This window comes from Nyctereutes procyonoides, unplaced genomic scaffold, assembly GCF_905146905.1.
Source record: "Nyctereutes procyonoides isolate TBG_1078 unplaced genomic scaffold, NYPRO_anot_genome, whole genome shotgun sequence".
Taxonomy (NCBI): domain Eukaryota; kingdom Metazoa; phylum Chordata; class Mammalia; order Carnivora; family Canidae; genus Nyctereutes; species Nyctereutes procyonoides.
Genome location: NW_026575082.1, coordinates 32337222 through 32355355, shown reverse-complemented (window position 1 = coordinate 32355355; position 18134 = coordinate 32337222). Strand labels below are relative to the sequence as shown.

The 18134-nt window shown below is 38.5% G+C and overlaps 1 protein-coding gene across 9 annotated transcripts in view; it reads right to left on the bottom strand.

Moving 5' to 3' along the window:
- Positions 1 to 18134, bottom strand: part of LOC129514591 (glycosyltransferase-like domain-containing protein 1) — a 388336-nt gene that overhangs the window by 252113 nt on the left and 118089 nt on the right. For 6 of the 9 annotated variants that reach the window (XM_055333308.1, XM_055333309.1, XM_055333312.1 and 3 more), the window contains 2 exons: positions 14594 to 14658; positions 11250 to 11453 (listed from right to left, as the gene is read on the bottom strand). In XM_055333308.1, coding sequence (XP_055189283.1) covers positions 11250 to 11428 — 179 coding nt within the window. In that variant the 5' untranslated portion in view covers positions 11429 to 11453; positions 14594 to 14658. The remainder of the gene's footprint in view (positions 1 to 11249; positions 11454 to 14593; positions 14659 to 18134) is intronic. The other 3 variants (XM_055333313.1, XM_055333314.1, XM_055333311.1) reach the window with 1 other exon arrangement.

Here is an 18134-nt window from a genome sequence, read left to right as displayed (position 1 = left end):
GTTAAAATTTCTTAAATCTTTCTTTTAAAAGATTTTATTTATTTATTTGTTTGTTTGTTTGTTTATTTGAGAGAGAGAGAGAGAGAGAGAAAGGGCACAAATGATGGGAAAGGGCAGAGCGGGAGGGACAAGTAGACTCCATGCTGAGTGGAGAGCCCAACATAGGCCTTGATCCCAGAACCCTGAGATCATGACCTGAGCCAAAGGCAGACACTTGATCAAATGAGCCACCCAGATGCCCCGAAATTTCTTAAATCTTGATCTTGATTTTAATCCCTTTTCCATGACATCATAGAAGTCAATAGACAAAACCAAACTTTCAGTTACAAGTGAAAAAAAAAAGTAAGATTTTTAAGGTTAAAAATAAACTTTTCTAAGGCTAAATAATTTATGGCAGCTGACATTAGAACCCAAGACTGCTGGTTCCTGCAGTATAATATGTCATTTCTTCCAAACACAAGCGATTTATATTCTCTTAGTAAATTATTTTAGGTATATGTACATTTAAATATATAGATATATGTGTATGCACACATACACATATCTATTTTTTTAAGATCATTTGAAGATTCATTCCTGGGCAAGTTCTAAGCCAGAGGCTACAAACACAAAGGCCTACACAGCTCAGTTAAGTAATATAAATATGAGAAGCAGACTAGTATAAAACAATGGCAACTAGTTGTGCTTGTGACCAATACAATGTCTAAAAGCATTAAAAATTTAAAATGCTTAAGTAATTGCAGTGGCCAAGCAAAATATATCTTTGGGCCAAATTCTAATCTCTCATTCATCCCATAGTTTCCACACTATAAATTAAAAGGCTACACTGCTCATGGGTGGCACAGCCAAAATTAAAAAGCCTTAAAATACAATCATGTGATATTTAAAAAAATGTCACAGGTATATTCTAGAGTCTATAAAGTTTCCTGAACTGAGAAACATTTTTTTTTTCCTAGAAACACTTTTATACAGGGGAAATTCCAGAAAATTATATTTTCTTTTATCAAAATTTACACGATGAACGATGACTGATTTCACCATATGATTAATATAACCCATAAAAGTAAGTGAGCAAAAGTGTATGGAATTCCTTAGTTTAATCCCATAAAACTGAGTAACACAGTCATTTAAATGTTACTAAGCAGTTTTGATGTAGAAGTGATATCCCTAGACACAAGAAAGGAGGAGGGCCCAAAGCGAGGCGAAAATAAGCAGTTTAGCAAAGTCAATTACAGCCATATTTTGTTTGCATTTTCAACCGCACAGGTATGAAATCATTCATTTGACCATAGTTACTCAATAACAGTGATCTGCAGGGCAGCATGCGAGGCCGTGGGTACAGAAGACAAATACGGCACGTATCATCCCAAAATTTGCAGCATAATGTAAAAAAGGGGAAAAAATCAAACAAGTAAAATAATTACATATTATATACGATGTTATTACAGAGAAGAGAAAGAGAACACAGACATAGAGGGCTTGTTTTTGATATGGTGGTCATGGAGGACTTCTCTGGGAGGTGAAATTTCAGCTCAGACTTCAAAGACGGGAAGAAGTGAGTAAAGGGCATAGGGATGGGGAAGCAGTGCTACCAGCTAAGGCACCAACAAGCAGGAACAGGACCTGAGGCTGGAGAGAGCCTGTGGTTCCAGAGCGAGTGAACAGGGCCCCTGCCCCTACCACAGCAGAGGAGTGAAATGACCGGGGTGGAGGTAAAGTTGCAGAGCGCGGCAGGGCCCAAGCAAGCCCGTTGTGTAACCTGGAGTTTTACACACACAATACAAAGTCACTGATGGTTTTCAGTCAGGGATTATTTCCTCAAGGCTCCGAGTATTAGCACATGGCCTAAGGCACTAAGTATTCTTCTGGTCAACAGTTAACCTCTTGCCACATTTGGTCTGACACTACCCGTGCTAGTGTAGGCATGGTCTCTTGATGCAAAAGCCCTTAATAACCGCTAATGGGAAAAAAATTGGAAACCAGCTTGAAAAAGAGCCAAAAGATAACTACTGGGGGAGGGGGGGTTGGTTCTGGCCAAGGCATCCCACCTCTAGTCCTCTCCATTTCATAAATTTGGTCACCTGGAACTTCTCCTAAAATGTAGGGGTACGGCGGCGGGGGAGGTAGGGTGTTCCTTTTTTTGGGGGGGGGGTTCCATTTTTATTATCAGCATGAGACAATCAACAAACAGAAATCTAGGAGAGACCGTTTATGGGAAGAAACTCACTAGAATATAGGATTATGTTCTTTAGGAAGATAGAAGGATGAAAGGGACATGAATGCTCTTTTGTGAGCACTATGCCTGATTCAGCTTCTGCCTTCCGCCTACAGTGTCTCTCTGTGGGCTGGCTGGTCAGGAGACCAGCAGGTCCATCATGTGAGTGAACCACAGAGGAGCATAAACAAAGGACAGCTGGACAAGAATTAGTCATTCAACGGATGGGACAACGTGTCCAAAGGCAGCTAGGAGGCCACATCTGACCTCAAGGAAAGAGGCAAATATGAATCTTCCCTAAGAGGGCAGGCTTTGGAGAAGGGAAGGGTAGCAGAGCATCTGCATCATAGCTTTAGAGGCTCCCAACACGGTGAGTCAGGGATGAATACCTGTGCACACCTGCTACAGCTCCAGAAGCAAAACATATTTTCATTGATTATGACTTTAATAAAAGCAGAAAAACTTTCTCAAATATAAACAAATTCAGAAAATGTCAGGCATGGAAATATAATAAAAATGCCTTTCATTTCCTAAAAGGCTTTTTCCATAAACCAAATGAAGACACTCAACACTTAAAAATAACTAGATTAGAAGCGTTCTAAGATCAGACTCACAGTCTTGACTATTAGGTCAAAAATAAGCATATTACTTCTAAAAGCAAAATTATGAAGGTCCTTACTGTACAGTCAGGGCTTTTTTATATAATCTTACCTCTTGTATCCATGCGGGGGTGTTCGGGTTTTTCTGCCTTTTCCATGTCATTCATTAAAAATAATGACTTTTCTCTCCTCTGTAAAAGTGTAATAAACACCCAGTTTGGGTGCCTGGGTGGCTCAGTTGCCTAAGTGTTTGCCTTTGGCTCAGATTATGATCCATCCCAGGGACCTGGGATCAAGTCCTGCATTGGGCTCCCTGCTTAGCGAGGGGTCGCCTCTCTCTCTTTCTCTCCTCCCTCCCTCTTGTGATCTCTTTCTCTTAAATTAATAAAATCTCGTAAAAAAAAATCCAGTTTCTCTTTTAAAATACAGTTCTCAAATTTCAAAGGGATTAAATATATGGGAGATTTACCCTAACAGTCCTTAAGCAGCACAGTCTCTTAGAAATAATGCTGTATATCTATATGTACCTTTACATGGGGGCTTATAGATTCTTACACATGATTTTTTTTAATAAGCTAGAAGAGATATTAAAAATACACACTTCACTTGAAGTTGCACTACATGCCTTTAACTCCTCAGAAGCAGCGGCTCACAGCACATGCTACTACCTATACAAACACTTTTGAATTAGCAGGTTATGGTGAGAATAAATTCCAAACTCCACAAGAAAATCTTTTTTTTTTTCCTGAAACTGGGCTATTTTGCTTCTTAAGAACACTGACAGAGGAATATAAAGAAAAGGGGAAAAGATGTAGCATGAAAAAGCAAACTTTAGGAAATATGGTAATAGGGTTAAATTGCAGTTTTGTGGTGAAGATGCTAGAGTACTTAAGAGTAGTGTGTGTGTGTGTGTGTGTGTGTGTGTGTGTGTGTGTGTGTAGGAGGGAGGAGAGGGGGAGAGGAGAGAGAAGCATACAGAGGCAGAGACACAGGCTGACAGGATGGGTCGCTATTTGGTTTGTGGGATTCTTCTCTTTCCATAGTGTTGTGGTCAGCTAGGTTTTCGACCTGAAGTCCAGATGGCTAAACTGAACGATACTATCAAGCAGAAGAGATTTCACAGCAACAGAACACTGTGGATAAAGCTCCAAGAAGTACTCAAATTCTGAAAGCTGTGCTGTGCACTGTCTAGATAGGAGAGCAAGGTTGATAGAACCACATGCCAAAAGAGAACCCCACAATTGGGCAGCACAAAATAGGGAAGCTGGTGAAGCCGGCAACAGTGGTGGGGGAGCTCGAGGCCAGTTCTCACTAATGGAGCAGTCACACACCAGTGAGATTATAGGATGCTGCGTTGCACCTAATGACACCGCAATTCAGAGTGGGGGAACATCATCCAAATCCCAAATGAACACAATTGGTAATGTTAAAAGGGAAGTGAGCTAGGCAGTGCGGGAACGCGGCCTCCGGCCAAGTTTATAAACCAAGTAGAGAACTTAACAGGAGACCACCTTGAGAATAACCTGACACTGCAGGTAAACATCCTAAAAAAATGCTACGTTTGTATTCCTGAGTCTACCCTGTGATTTTTACAATGCATCCATCACATGTCATTTTTTATTTGGATTTCAAAAGAAGGCAATTCAAATGACTTATAATTTCTATGCCCAAAACCTAAAGAGCAAATGCCCTGAGGAAAAATGAGAACATCACAGAGTCACGGACCTAGGAAGGTTCCTGGTTTGCAACCTCCAGTCTCCAACAAGATTCGAGAACTTTAATACTTCTCAAGGGACGCCTGGGTGGCTCAGAGGTTGAGCACCTCCCTTCCGTCCAGGGCTTGATCCTGGAGTCCCAGGATCGAGTCCCACGTCGGGCTCGCCTGCTTCCCCCTCTGCCCGTGTCTCTGCCTCTCTCTCTCTCTGTGTCTCTCATGAATAAATAAATACAATATTTTTTAAAAATAATACTTCTCAAAACCAGGAGAAACATTACACCCTCTTCTAATAGTAAAATTTAGTCATATACTTTTAATCAAGAGGTACTCAGATTTAATTTTAATTTTATTCATTATTTTATCCTGCCTGGGGAGGGAATTACGATAGCATAGTAGTGAAGAGCATGGGCTTATAAAGAATATTGTATGGCCTCTGCAGTGGCCAGACTTGAGATCGACCACATATTCACCTCTAACTGGCTGTGTAATCCAGTGCAAATATCTTGACTTTCTAAGCCTCAGTTTCCTCTTCCATAAAACCAGGAAAACCCTGTCGAGCTTCCAGGATTGTAGAATATCCATCTCAGGATAAGTGTCCAATATGTTAGCTATTATTACTATTACTTAATCCCATCAAATCCTGTTCTGGTTACTACAGAGATATAAAATGACTGCCCTATCTAAACCAAACCTACCTATAAATTCACTCACCTACAAATTCTTATTAGTCATCGTTTACTTTTATACTCCTAAGTATGTCACACACTAATAAAGAGGTGTTTTTGTAATGAAAATAATTAAATTATTCAGGGATCCCTGGGTGGCTCAGTGGTTAAGCATCTGCCTTCAGCTGAGGGTGTGATTCTGGGATGGAGTCCCACATTGGGCTCCTTGCATGGAGCCTGCTTCTCCCTCTGCCTGTGTCTCTGCCTGCTTCTCTCTCTCTGTGTCTCTCATGAATAAATTTAAAAAAAATCTTTAAAAAAAAGAAAATAACATTAAATTATTCAGAAAGGTATCTTTTAGTTTTTTATTTTTTATTTTTTATTTTTTAGATTTTATTTATTTATTCATGAGAGAGAGGCAGAGACACAGGCAGAGGGAGAAGCAGGTTCCATGCAGTGAGCCTGACCTGGGATTTGATCCTGGATCTCCAGGATCACGCCCTGGGCTGAAGGCAGGCGCTTAACCGCTGAGCCACCCAGGAATCCCAGAAAGGTATCTTTTTAAAAAATGTTTCATGAAAAAAAAAATGTTTCATGATTTAAAAAAGAATATTTATATTATTCAGAAAGTTATATTTTTCACAAAAGGTTAACAATTCAAAACAAGACATAACTGTAAAGCAAAGAAAAAATTATATTACTAATTTACAAAAGAATTGTTTAAAAACCACCTCTGTATTAATGCCCTACACCCACTAGTTTAGCCATCCCTTTTTTCACAAGGACTAGCTACAAACAACAAACAGACATAAGTAATTCATATTAGCTAAAAATGTTCATTTTCCCAAAGAAAGTTGCATTCAGTGTTTCACAGGGAAGAGCTCATTTAAAAAAAAAAAAAATCACACATTTCTTGAAAGAGAACCTGCTTAGTGAAAGGCCACAATGATGGTACCATTAAAGATTATGGCAAATCAAACAGAGTTATCAACAGCCACATATCACCATAAACTTTAATTTCACTCTATGCATTGCTTGACCCAACTGAGCTTTCACTCCATTTAATTCCTATCCAACTACTTCCTTTCCTTGCCCCTCCTTGGTCATTAAAAAAAGGGGGGGGGGGTTGAGGTGCGAAGGAAAAGGTATCATAATGATAGTCAACATTTATTAACAGTCAGGACTCGTACGGCTACAAGAAACAGAAAACCTAAAAACAGACCCTCAATCTCCCATAACACAAGTTTGGAAAGAGGTAGGGTGGCACCAACGCAGCAAATCAACCCTGCACAGGGACCCTGCCTCTATCTTGTAGTGGGCAGATTTTTAGCTAATGCAGTATCTTTAATGATTATAATTCCATTCAAATTTTGTTTCATTTTTTAAAAGATTTTATTTATTGACAGAGAGAAAGAGAGAGAGAGAACACATGCATGCAGGAGTGGGGGGGTGTGCAGTGAGGCAGAGGGAGAAGCAGCCTCCCCGCTGAGCAGGGAGCCCGGATGGGAGCCAAAGGCACACATTTAACTAACTAAGCCCCCAGACACCCCTCTGTTTCGTTTTAAGTGAGGTTTTGTAAGTTATGTTTTTCTAAGAAATTCACTCTTTTGTCTAAGGTTTCATCTACTGACATAAAACTATTAAGAGCATTTCCCCTTTTTACGGATCTGTGCCATATCCACAGATCCATATCTACATAATTCCAAAAATTATTTGTGCCTTTGAAACAAATCAGGCCTGTGTCTATTTTATTATCTCAAAATAACTATTAGTTTCTCCATCTCCACTTCTATTTGCTTCCAACTTCACCATTTTTCATTCTTTCCTTCCCAATACTATTCCCAGATTCAAGTAAGAGGGTCCCTGGCTCTGGGCCACAAGCTTTAGAGGGCCTGCGTATCACAATTAAAAAATGATAAAAATAAATTTATTAAAGATGATGTGGCTGGGGCTGTCAATGTAGATACAAGCAGCATTGTGATATACAATATGTTCATTATGATTCAGTCCCGCTTTTTATTACCCATTATGATTTCTTCTGTGACCCAGGAGTTATGTAGAATTATGCTGGTACATTTTCTGACCTACAGGGTTTTTAAGGAATCTTTGTTAATGATTTCTCTCCTGCACACCCTTCAGAATGATTTCATCCAAGGGGTGAAGATCGTTTGTGGAGGGCTGCTCACAGCCTGCCGCATGCACTGCCAGAGCAGCTGCTCCCTCAGGCAAGGAGCTGCAAACCCTGGCAGTGGGAAGCTGGCCAGGGTGCACTGAAAGGGAAAGGTCAGAGGGATATGGGTGGGCACAGACATCCTCTGCCACACTGGTCTTCAGACAAATGTGTTTTATTCATTTCCAGTCGACTCTTCCATTGTTTTGTATCTTCTAACCTCCTTTCTTTATACCAAAGACAATACCTAATAACATTGTCTGGCACCCTACTTTCTGTCACTGCAAATGCCTTGGACAGGTTCCCACGAGAGTCCATAGAAATCTTCCTAATTCAGGTCAGAGCTGCATGATATTTCATTTCAGAACATAACATATCTAAGTTAACCAGTCCTCCTCATGAAAACAAGGTAACCACAGCTTCTAGGCCAGTCTAACTTCCAGATCGTCCTTCGGATTCTCTCTTTGTTTAGTTATGGACTTAAAAGGAAAGTCATTAACACTTTACGAATCATTTCTGGATGTTTTAGACATGGAGGGTTTTCAGGTGAGGAGGAAGCTCCACTGCTCAAAACGGAAGTCTAATCCAGGCTCTTTCCAGCCTTCTACCAGCCATTTTTTGGCAGCCCAGGCATTTTGCCCTCATCCTGTCCCCTCATGGTTGCAGACATCACAACCACTGTCAAATGCAGGAAAGGAAAATGGCTTTCTCCTTTCATAACTAAAAACAAAACAAAACAAACTTTGTTGGAAGAACCCCCAGAAGTCATCCACTTAAATCTAATTTGCCCAAACCTAGTGACTGCCCAGCACTAACTGCAAGGAAAGCTGGGAAAATTGGGCAGAAAACGAGATCATAATGACCATCTCAGGTCAATCGTGCTTCACTCCCAGGGCCTGGGTACTTAGCCACTCCAAAGACAAGTGTGATTCTGTTAACAAGGAAGAAGGGCTGTTAAGTGGCCAATGATCAGAATCTGCTACAATACCTCGGATGGAATTAAAAATATAATTGTAAGCAGCTGAGAGTGAAAAACTGATTTTAGGTAATAGTGGTTGTCTCAGTTCAGTAAAGAAAAAAAAATGAATGAAAAATCTTTGATCCCTCGTCTATGTATGTCTAAGAAAGTCAAATCGCTAACCTTGGGACAAATGACTCATACATTTCAAAACGCAAAACGTAAGGCCCATCCTCAAGACATTTCTGCATTTTATGGTTTTCAGAAGGCAAAATTTTAATATAACCTATGGACCAATCATTGCCAACTACTTTTGGGAAAAATAACTTGTGGAGCTTTTGTAATCTATGATAAAACTACATGGCTCCAAACATAAACCGTGATGCATTCTTCTAGCTGTCAAGATAAAGAGGAATCAAACTGAGTAATTGGGCTAAAGCCTTTATTTTGTTAGTAATAAAATATTTTCTGGATAACAAGCTTATAACAATAATGACTGTACGTATGGAAACTGAGAAAAGTAACGTGTGTACCTACATTCAGGGTCTCTCTCATCAGACACGGTCCTTACCTGTTCAGAGTAATTTTGCATAGTACGTAAGACCGGTGGCTTTATGGATTGTGATGATTTCATTTGCCAAGTGTACCAAGAACGGAAAAGCGAAAACTTCCTATCTTTAAAAGTCTCCTCAGAGATCAGATTTCTCTGGTGTAACAAAAGATTGCTCTTGCACTTCAAAGTAGGGTTGAGTGAGCATATTTCTTAACTTCGTGTAAGAATCCAAGCTGTTGCTATTTTTCCAAAAGTATTCAAAAAGAGTAGATAAGTTATCATTGGTCAAATGTAACTGTAGGTTCAAATGGCGAGGTATATCTCTTAGTGAAGTCTGATTAGATTCATGCAGTTAACTGCACAGCTTAGATGAGTGACCTTGAAAGATCTCAGATCCCACAGATAGGACCTGTAGGTTATGGGCATCAGGGAGTAAAACTTTACATCACAATCTTGCAGAAACTGACCTCCCAAACAAGACTGCTTCAAAGAGCAATGTGATCTTTATCCTCAAATGCTTCAGGCCTCAAAGGGAGTGGAGAAGCCCTGGACACGGGAGTGTTTGTAGGCACGCTAGCAACACACATATATTTGCGATACAATGATTTCATTCTGAAAAACTGCATAATCAAAATGAAATCTAACAGCAGATAAGGAAATGGTTCGTTTCAATGTCCTAGTCATTGTAGAAATGTGTTCTCTCAAACAGTAATCTTAAATGAAAATGTGCATAAAGTCAACAGGATTATTTGACCTTAAGTAATACAATGCAATTGGTGCTATGAAAACAATTAAAGGAGATCGTGAAAGCAACTATAAACAGATTTTAACACAGCAACAGTCTCATCATCGCCTTTAAAACTTTTATATTGATACACTCATTGAAATTTCTAGTACTATAAGCAACAATATTCACTTAGTGATATCAGAATACAAAACATTAAATTATGTAAGGAAAAATAAATTCTTAGTATGTCCCCAAACAGCATTTTACCTTTATAATCCCAAGCAGAGTGACTCAAACACGCACGGCTATTCATTCCACCTGACAATCTGAATTCTCAGATAAGATCCATGGTTTTCATACACCAAATGGGTTATTCTCTGAATCCCTCAAATTACTACTAAAAACAGCAACCTACATTTAAATCCCAAGCTGTCTCCCTCGTGACTGCACCTTACAAACAGCAACAGATAGATGGGGCTGCTGAAGGCAAGGTGAGCACCGCAGCTTGTGATGTGCCCTTTCTCTAACAATCTGTCTCCCTAACTCCATTAATTATCAGCCTGCACTCCCCAGTGCTGCTTAAACCAGAGCAGTCCTACACAGAAGGGCCCAGAATGGTAAGAAGAACAGATATATGAAACACAGGGGCGCCTGTGTTGCTCAGTCGGGTGTCTCCCTTCAGCTCAAGTCATGATCTCAGGATCCTGGGATCGAGTCCTGCATCAGTTCTCTGCTCAGCAGGGAACCTGCCTCTCCCTCTCCCCTCTGCTTGTACTCTCTCTTTCTCTCTCTCAAATAAATTAATAAAATCTTTAAAAAAAAAGAAAGAAAAGAAAACACCACACACACAGTAGAACAATCCCCCACTATTTAACAAGCAGGAGGTGCAAGGCAGTATATGCCAACAGAGAGTAAGGAGGCAGGGGTGTTCAGTATTCCACTTGTTTCCCATCAGATGTAATCTGTATTTCTCACTCAGCTTTCTAGGGGCTCCCAGACAAATCTCTCATAGGTACCCCTAGTCCCCACTTCCTAAATAATCAGAATTCAGAACTGAGTGGCATTCCCCCAAATCTATCCGTCCTTTAAGACTAAGCAAATGTTGCCAACGCTTTAAAGCCACCTCCGCTTTGTCACAGTCAAAATCAACTCCCCCACTTTTCATGCTCACGCTGCACTTCCAAGTCCATGTCTACCTCAAGAGTCTTTAAAGCTTTAAGGGCACAGAGCTTGGCTACATCTGTCTTGTCAACCTCAGCTCCTAGTACAGAGCAGACACAGTAAAGGAACCTAAAACAGCACAGTCACTAAAAGAGACACCGGAGGTTATGGAACAGGAACAAAAACGTGCCCAAGATCAAGTCTCCCCGCGGGCCGATCACTGTCATCCACGCCCACGCAGGTGCATGTGATAAAATCACAAGACAAATGAGCAAAGGCTTAGGGGTTCTAAGGGAGGCCACTTTTCTACCAGCCGGATGCCCTGGGAGTGTGAATGTGCTCCGCTGTGTCTACAGGAGTATCTGCTGTTGTCTTAGGGCCCATGCCACGGCGGCAGGAAACCTCACGGATGCCAGGGACCAGCAGCGTCCCTGCAACACGTACAGTAAAAAGAGGCTGACGATGCCACGTGGGCTCCAATTACCTGTACCGTTCGCTGCTGGGGATATTCTGGGAGAAGTATAAAGCTGATGTCCGCGCTCTCCAATGCCATTTCTTTGCAGGAAGGGTATAAAGGACGCAGTCTTCTAACTCTTCTTTGAGCAGATCCACCAGCTGTTTATGGGACCCTCCATAGAACGCCTCAATGATGAGAAGACTCATGGGCCTTTTCAAGCCTTCACAGATCCTAAATAAGCAAAACAATATTTTTTCCAACACATGTATATGTGTGTGCATAAGGCTTTTTTAAAAACTAAGTTAAAATATGACACTCAGAAAGCAAATAATTTACAGAAGCTTAATTTTTTTTAATTTGCTACATCCCACTTTAAAAAAAAAAAGTACATGACACTTAAGGTTTATACTTTTGTAATCAGTGTTTTTACATTTGTGTTAACAAGAGGAAATAAAGGATGCTTATTTTTCTGATTTCTGTTTTCTTCTTGCTCCAAGATTACTTGCACAATGACTCAGGGTTTTTTTTTTATTTTTTTTTTCCTCCAGCCCCAGGAAGTTCAGAGCACTCTCCTGCTGTGATCACTCACTTCCTGGTTGGAATGGCTGTGACCCTGACTCAGTAACCACAGAAGCGGCTTGGCCCACAGCTCTACTACTCTCAGACAGTCACTACACTCATCTCCTAAGACTTCCACTCCAAGAGCCCTTTGTTTGTAAGGCCCTTTACAGTTCAGAAATCCTCTGATTCTGAAACTCTCATATTAATTCACCTTTAAATTCACCAGCTATCACTGCCCCCAGTGAATCCATATTTAGAAAAAAAGCACTTTCAGAGTCAAATCTCAATTGTCTAATGTTAAAAATCTTACGATACAATTTCTTGAGACACTGCACACACCTTGACCACTTCCCCACTATCGCCGATTTCCCATCTGCAAAGGAAAACCCAAAAAAAAAAAAAAAAAAAAAAAACGGGGTAAAGCCATATGCCTATGAATCAGCAAGGTTTCTACAACCTTTCTTTAAACAACAATCCCATTAAGAGAGATAAAGCAGGGCAGCCAGGTGGCTCAGCAGTTTAATGCCACCTTCAGCCCAGGGCCTGATCCTGGAGACCCAGGATCGAGTCCCACGTCAGGCTCCCTGAATGGAGCCTGCTTCTCCCTCTGCCTATGTCTCTGCCTCTCTGTCTCTCTCATGAATAAATAAAATATTTTTAAAAATAAAAAAGAGAGATAAAGTAATGTTGTTATTAAAGACATGGTAAAATTTTCATCCCAGTGAGTCAGCTATCAAGCAACTTTTTGGTTTAATAATATGGCTTTTGTTAAAGTGCCCAGTAAAATAAAAATATATGTGAGAATGTAAAAAAAAAAATCCATATACATTTAAAATTATAAGCTATTTCCTGGAAGAAGTAAGGAAGAAACATCACTCCGTACATAAATACTACATTGTTTAAAAAATACTCCAGATGTTTGAATTTTCCTTTATGACTTAAGTAAACACCACTCATTACACAGCATACCGCTTTTCTTAATAATGTTGTTCCATAAAATTATTAGTCTCGACAACTCCATGATGCTTTTTAAAAATATATATTTATTTATTTGAGAGAATGAGAGTGCTGGAGCAAGGGGAGGGGCAGGTGGAGAGGGAGAGGCAAAGAATCTCAAGTGGACTCACACTGAGCGCAGAGCCTGAGGCCAAGCTCGATCTCATGACCCTGAGATCATGACCTGAGCTGAAACCAAGAGTTGGACAGTTAAACAACTGAGCCACCCAGGTGCCGCTCAATGATGTTTTTCACCAATAAAACTGTACTTCATCGGTTCAAAGCAATGCCTACTTAAATCTCATTTCAGAGGAGAAAGTGTCAAACGGTTCTCAAAGATACAACTGGAATGAAAAAAGTTTAGTTCTTGATGTCTGAATCTTATGATGAGTATTTTTGAAGAAAAATATACAAGTACACATTTCACTTATCTGTAAAATAAGAAGCAGTGTTCCTTAGGTGGAAAAAACATGAACTCTGGGATCAGGGAAATACAAGTCTGAAGCTCAGCAATGTCATTTCCTAGCTGTGTGACCTTGACCAAGTCACCTAACTTTGTAGGACGCAGTTTCGTCTTCTCTAAAATGGGGATAACAATACTAATGTCAGAGGTATATTGTGAAGATAAGATTGCAGATAATGACTTATAAACAGTAAGAAGATATTTGTCCCTCCCATTTTTAGTATAAATCACTTTACTTAAGGGGAAAGAATATCTTCAAATCTTCCTTCATTTTAAAATCAGTAATTTTCAATCATGGCCCCCTCTCAACCAAGGATAGGTGGTAAAAGTGGATACACACACGCATTTGAAGTGCAGTGGGTACCACTCATTCCTCATCAGCAGCTTGTATCCCAAATAAGAATTTGAGAACCCCCCAAGTATCTGAGAAGAAGTAAGCTCAGGGACTGACTATGCAGTCTTGGCTTTTCTCAGGGCAATTGGAGACCACCTCTAATAAATGCTGTTCAGTAAGACAAATTTAACAACAACAACAAAAAAAAAATTAGCCCTTAATCCCTCATATAATGGAAACTTCTAGAAAGTCAACTGAGAGACTAATATAAGGCAATTTTAAAAATTATATCAAAGGTTTTGAGACAGACTAAAAGCAGTTGACATTAGTTTGCTTACAAGATCACATCACAGTTATCTCTTTTATCTCTATTTTGGTTTATTTCCTCTGATCTAATCATGATAGGGTATATATGCCCTATATATCCTTAAAAGGTTGTTGTAAAAAGGACCTGAGAATGTGATCTAAACCACTCTAAAGAATATTTCATTCATATAACCTCAAAGAAGGCAACATCAATATTAGACGGGGAAAAAAATTTCCTGATTCCTCATCCCTTTGCCCTTTTTCATGATTCATCTAGAACACCTATAATGTCATATATTTACAGATGTTTCTTCTTATGGGTCTGAATCATTAGTTATCTGTAAACCATAAGCCAATGTGGAGGCAGTAGGTGTAGGTGCTATTGTCGATTCAAGACATTCAGTAAGCAGAACTGAACACCAAGCATGTGGGAGGTCGAAAAATAGAAAAGGGGAAAAAAAGATTATAGCTATAGTAGATTTCCACCCCTTTAATAGCTCAGTAAGAAGAGTGAAATGTACAGGTTTGAAGTAGCGTTTACTCGAGCATTTTTCTAGTGGCCAATGGGTGTGCCTGCATTTGGGGTATTTTTCTAGGGAGAGTAACTATGTCTTACCATCTCTGAAAACTATACTTAGTGGCTTTGATTCATGGAAATTTGTTCTGCTTGTTTTGTGGAGACAGACATATCCTGGCAGTTCCCCTACTTACTTCTATTGCAACTTTTGTGGCAAGAAGAAAATCGTTCTTCCCTATAGTCTTCTTAAAAGCACAACCTGGAAGAAAGACCATTCCAATTAGGTGCAAGCAAAAGAGAGGAAGCTGATTTTTAAATATAAGATTCAAACCAAATGCCATTATAGCACATTAAAGAAGAGTGCCAATACTCTTACTGTGCTTGAGTTTTGTTTTAGAAAACACCGCTTGAAACAAACAAGCATAAGGTTAAAAAAAAAAAACAACATTTTATTAAAGAGAATTTTTGCTGTTATGCTGGAATTTGTTAAAACTTAAAGGGAATGCACTATTTGCTCATTTTAGCAATAATCCCAAAAAACTGCAGGTGGTCACCCAGACACCACAGATGCTCACAAGCACGGGTGAATGGAGACATCATGGACCACTACCAATGGCTACCAGGGAGTGAATGCTTGGGAGCAGCAGTCCTGAACACTGAAAATGCTTACTCCTCAGCAAGGAGAGGGTGTCCTTTACAGCCCAAGGCTGTGGCCAGGTGTTTGCCAACCGAGGATAGGTGATCCTATACACAGCCAAAGGTCTTACATAGGTGCCTGAGTTAATCAATCTGTTAAAGCATTAGCACATGCACCCCCCGCAAAAACTGAGAAAGTATATCAATTAGGGGTGTCACATTTATTTCAAAAGAAAAAAACAACAAAAAACCTTTTTTATGTGAGGGAACAAATACTAATCAAAAAGCCCATGTCCTTTCTACTTAACACTAGAATGTTAATATTTCATGACGTTAGGAAAAAGTTAAAAAAAAAAAAAAGTTAATGGCCAATCCATTCTTCCTTCCAAAAAGAGCATACAAAGTGTGTCAGATAAATTTTTATCAACTTTTAAGTTTTTCTGCTTAACCCAGTAAGCTTCGGTTAAAAAAAAAAAAAAAAAAAAAAAAAAACTCATTTCTTCAGCGTATTTTATTCCCCAGTGACACCAGATGAATGAGAATCTACTATACTATTAAAGTTTTATGAAAGTTTAATTCATTATCAATACTATGATTTAACGATACATGGTTAAACGCTAAACATTAAATTGGCAATATAAATAAGTCAAAGTGATAGCTATGACATAGGAATTTTAAACCAGTTCAAATTCTACTTAAGATCCCCAGAGGTCAAATGATCTAAGAATTGTCTGCCTTTCCAAAACTTTATATTTACCAATTAAAACAGGATACAAAGTGAAAAATCTCAATGATGTTTCCCATAAACATTTTGACCAAAATGAGAAAGTGCCATTAGCGTCATCTCAATTAAAAACTAATAATGCATTGATAAGATCACTAAGAACAAAATAGCCTGAAACCAAGGCTGTGAATATTTTTAATTTTTATTAAAACTTTTTGTCACTGTACCTGAATTTATTTTAAGCTTGACCCAATTTCTTTATTCCCTGAGCCATTTTCAAAGTGAACTACATTTTGCTGTACCTCCTCTAAGAGAACTGCTGTTGTAGGTTTGTGGGGTTTTTTTGTTTTTGTTTTGTTTTGTTTTTGAAAGTATAGAGAATGAATTTTGCAATATGCCATTGATTTATTGGAAAAAATATGCTAAGTATAAATACATCATGTGGATTTTTTTTAAACTAAACCGAAGTCACATTAGAAATGTGTAATTAGCCCTCATATATGATGTCAATTCAGTTACTTATAATATTAAAATAATTTTCCAACCAAATACCAAGTAATAATTTTAAATCAGAGGAATTGTTGTGTTAATATATTCCACAGACACCTTACTGCTATTAGCTGTAGGAAGGTATGGTTTCAGTGATGATGGTTTTAACGGTTTTAATCCCACACACATGAGAAATTGATTCCACAGGCTAATCCACACATGGCTTGATACCTTATACTTCAATCAATAGCTGAAAATATATTTTCTATTTGCCTATACACAATATTTAAAAAGTTAAGCTTGGCAGAGCAAAACACAATGAACTTTTAGACACTAAATGCTCTAAGTTGGGGAAAATAAAATTTGAGTAGGACTTCCCAATAGGTCATCAGAGGTTTACCTGGTATTTTCTTACTGACCCCTTCTCTTCTGCACCTCCACCCACCAACTCCAACACACCAGGTTCTATTTTAAAAGCAACCAATAACCCAGCAGGGTAAAACAGGGCAGTACTGAGAAAAGTTAGTATTACCTTCCAACCCACTCACTTATTTTAATGATTCATCAGGGAAACCCCGGTTGTTAAAATATACCTGAAATCTCATTAAATAGTAAAAAATAAGCATAAAAAGATTTCAGCTTTGAAACATGTGCCCATCAATTCCCCTAACAGAACCTAATAAGAGTGAATATATAGTAAAAATATATTTTTACTAAAAGATAAAATAAAGTGTCCTCAAAGTATCACATTATAATCAAGTATCATATGGGGGTCAGAGGGTGGGAGACATAGAGATAAGCAGATCCTACCAAAAAGTTATTTTTTAAAAAACTTTTTATAAAAAGAGGCGTAGAAAATTCATCCTAACCCCTAAAGCTTCAATGTAATCTCTGAGTACTAAAATACAATGTGGTATCAAATGCACTGTACAAACCTTCCAATCCTAAAACTACAGGCACCGACAATATTCTACATAATTAAAGAAAGTTTGGCGAACAGTAAGGAATGAATCAGATTCCTGAGCATTAGTGTGAATTAAAGATAATGCATAATGCAAAACTGATCATTCCTACATTATCTGACTGTGGACATACAGCCTAACATTTATGATAACTTATGTACTACTGTGTGTAATTAAATAGCAACACTAAAAATAAAAATCTTGGGTTCATACTGAACGAGATGTAGCTCTGTAATATTTTATTGCCCTCACAGTGCTATGGGTGTTCTCATTTCTTCAGCTCTGACTTTAGTTTCCTGTTGCGGTAATGAAGAACTAAGGATTTGTGCACCCAAACCAAGATTTGGTAACAAGACTTATATGCCATCCTGTTTGTGACACAGTTTAAAGTAATTTTCAATTGTGCTTTTCCAATTATATGATTTCCTATGACCTTTTATACAAGCTCTTGAAAAAATCATAATCTTATATGTATACATTGCTATTTAATTTTCCCTAACAAATATTTCATTCTTTCTCAACTTTGGACTTAACTTTCTGTTTAGAACTATCAGTCACTTATTCCATGACTTAAATTAATATAAAGTCTTGGTTATAACTGTATCAAATGCAAATTGAACAAATACTCAGAGGCACTGACACTATGACATCATTCACTTGTTATTAAATATGCCTAATTTTCCCAAGTAAATAGATGTGTATACACTACAAATTCATTGCCTTACATTTTTGTGAAGCTATATTCCACATTATACAGCAAAATTATAACTATGAAATTTTTTGTGAGAAGTTTACTAGTTTAATTTCACTGACAAATAAAATATCCTCTTTCAATTTTTCATTGCTATTAATTTCATGAATAATTTCAAACTATAAAAGTAGCAATGAATCAGTTCTACTGAATGCTAAAAGTATCTTCAATTT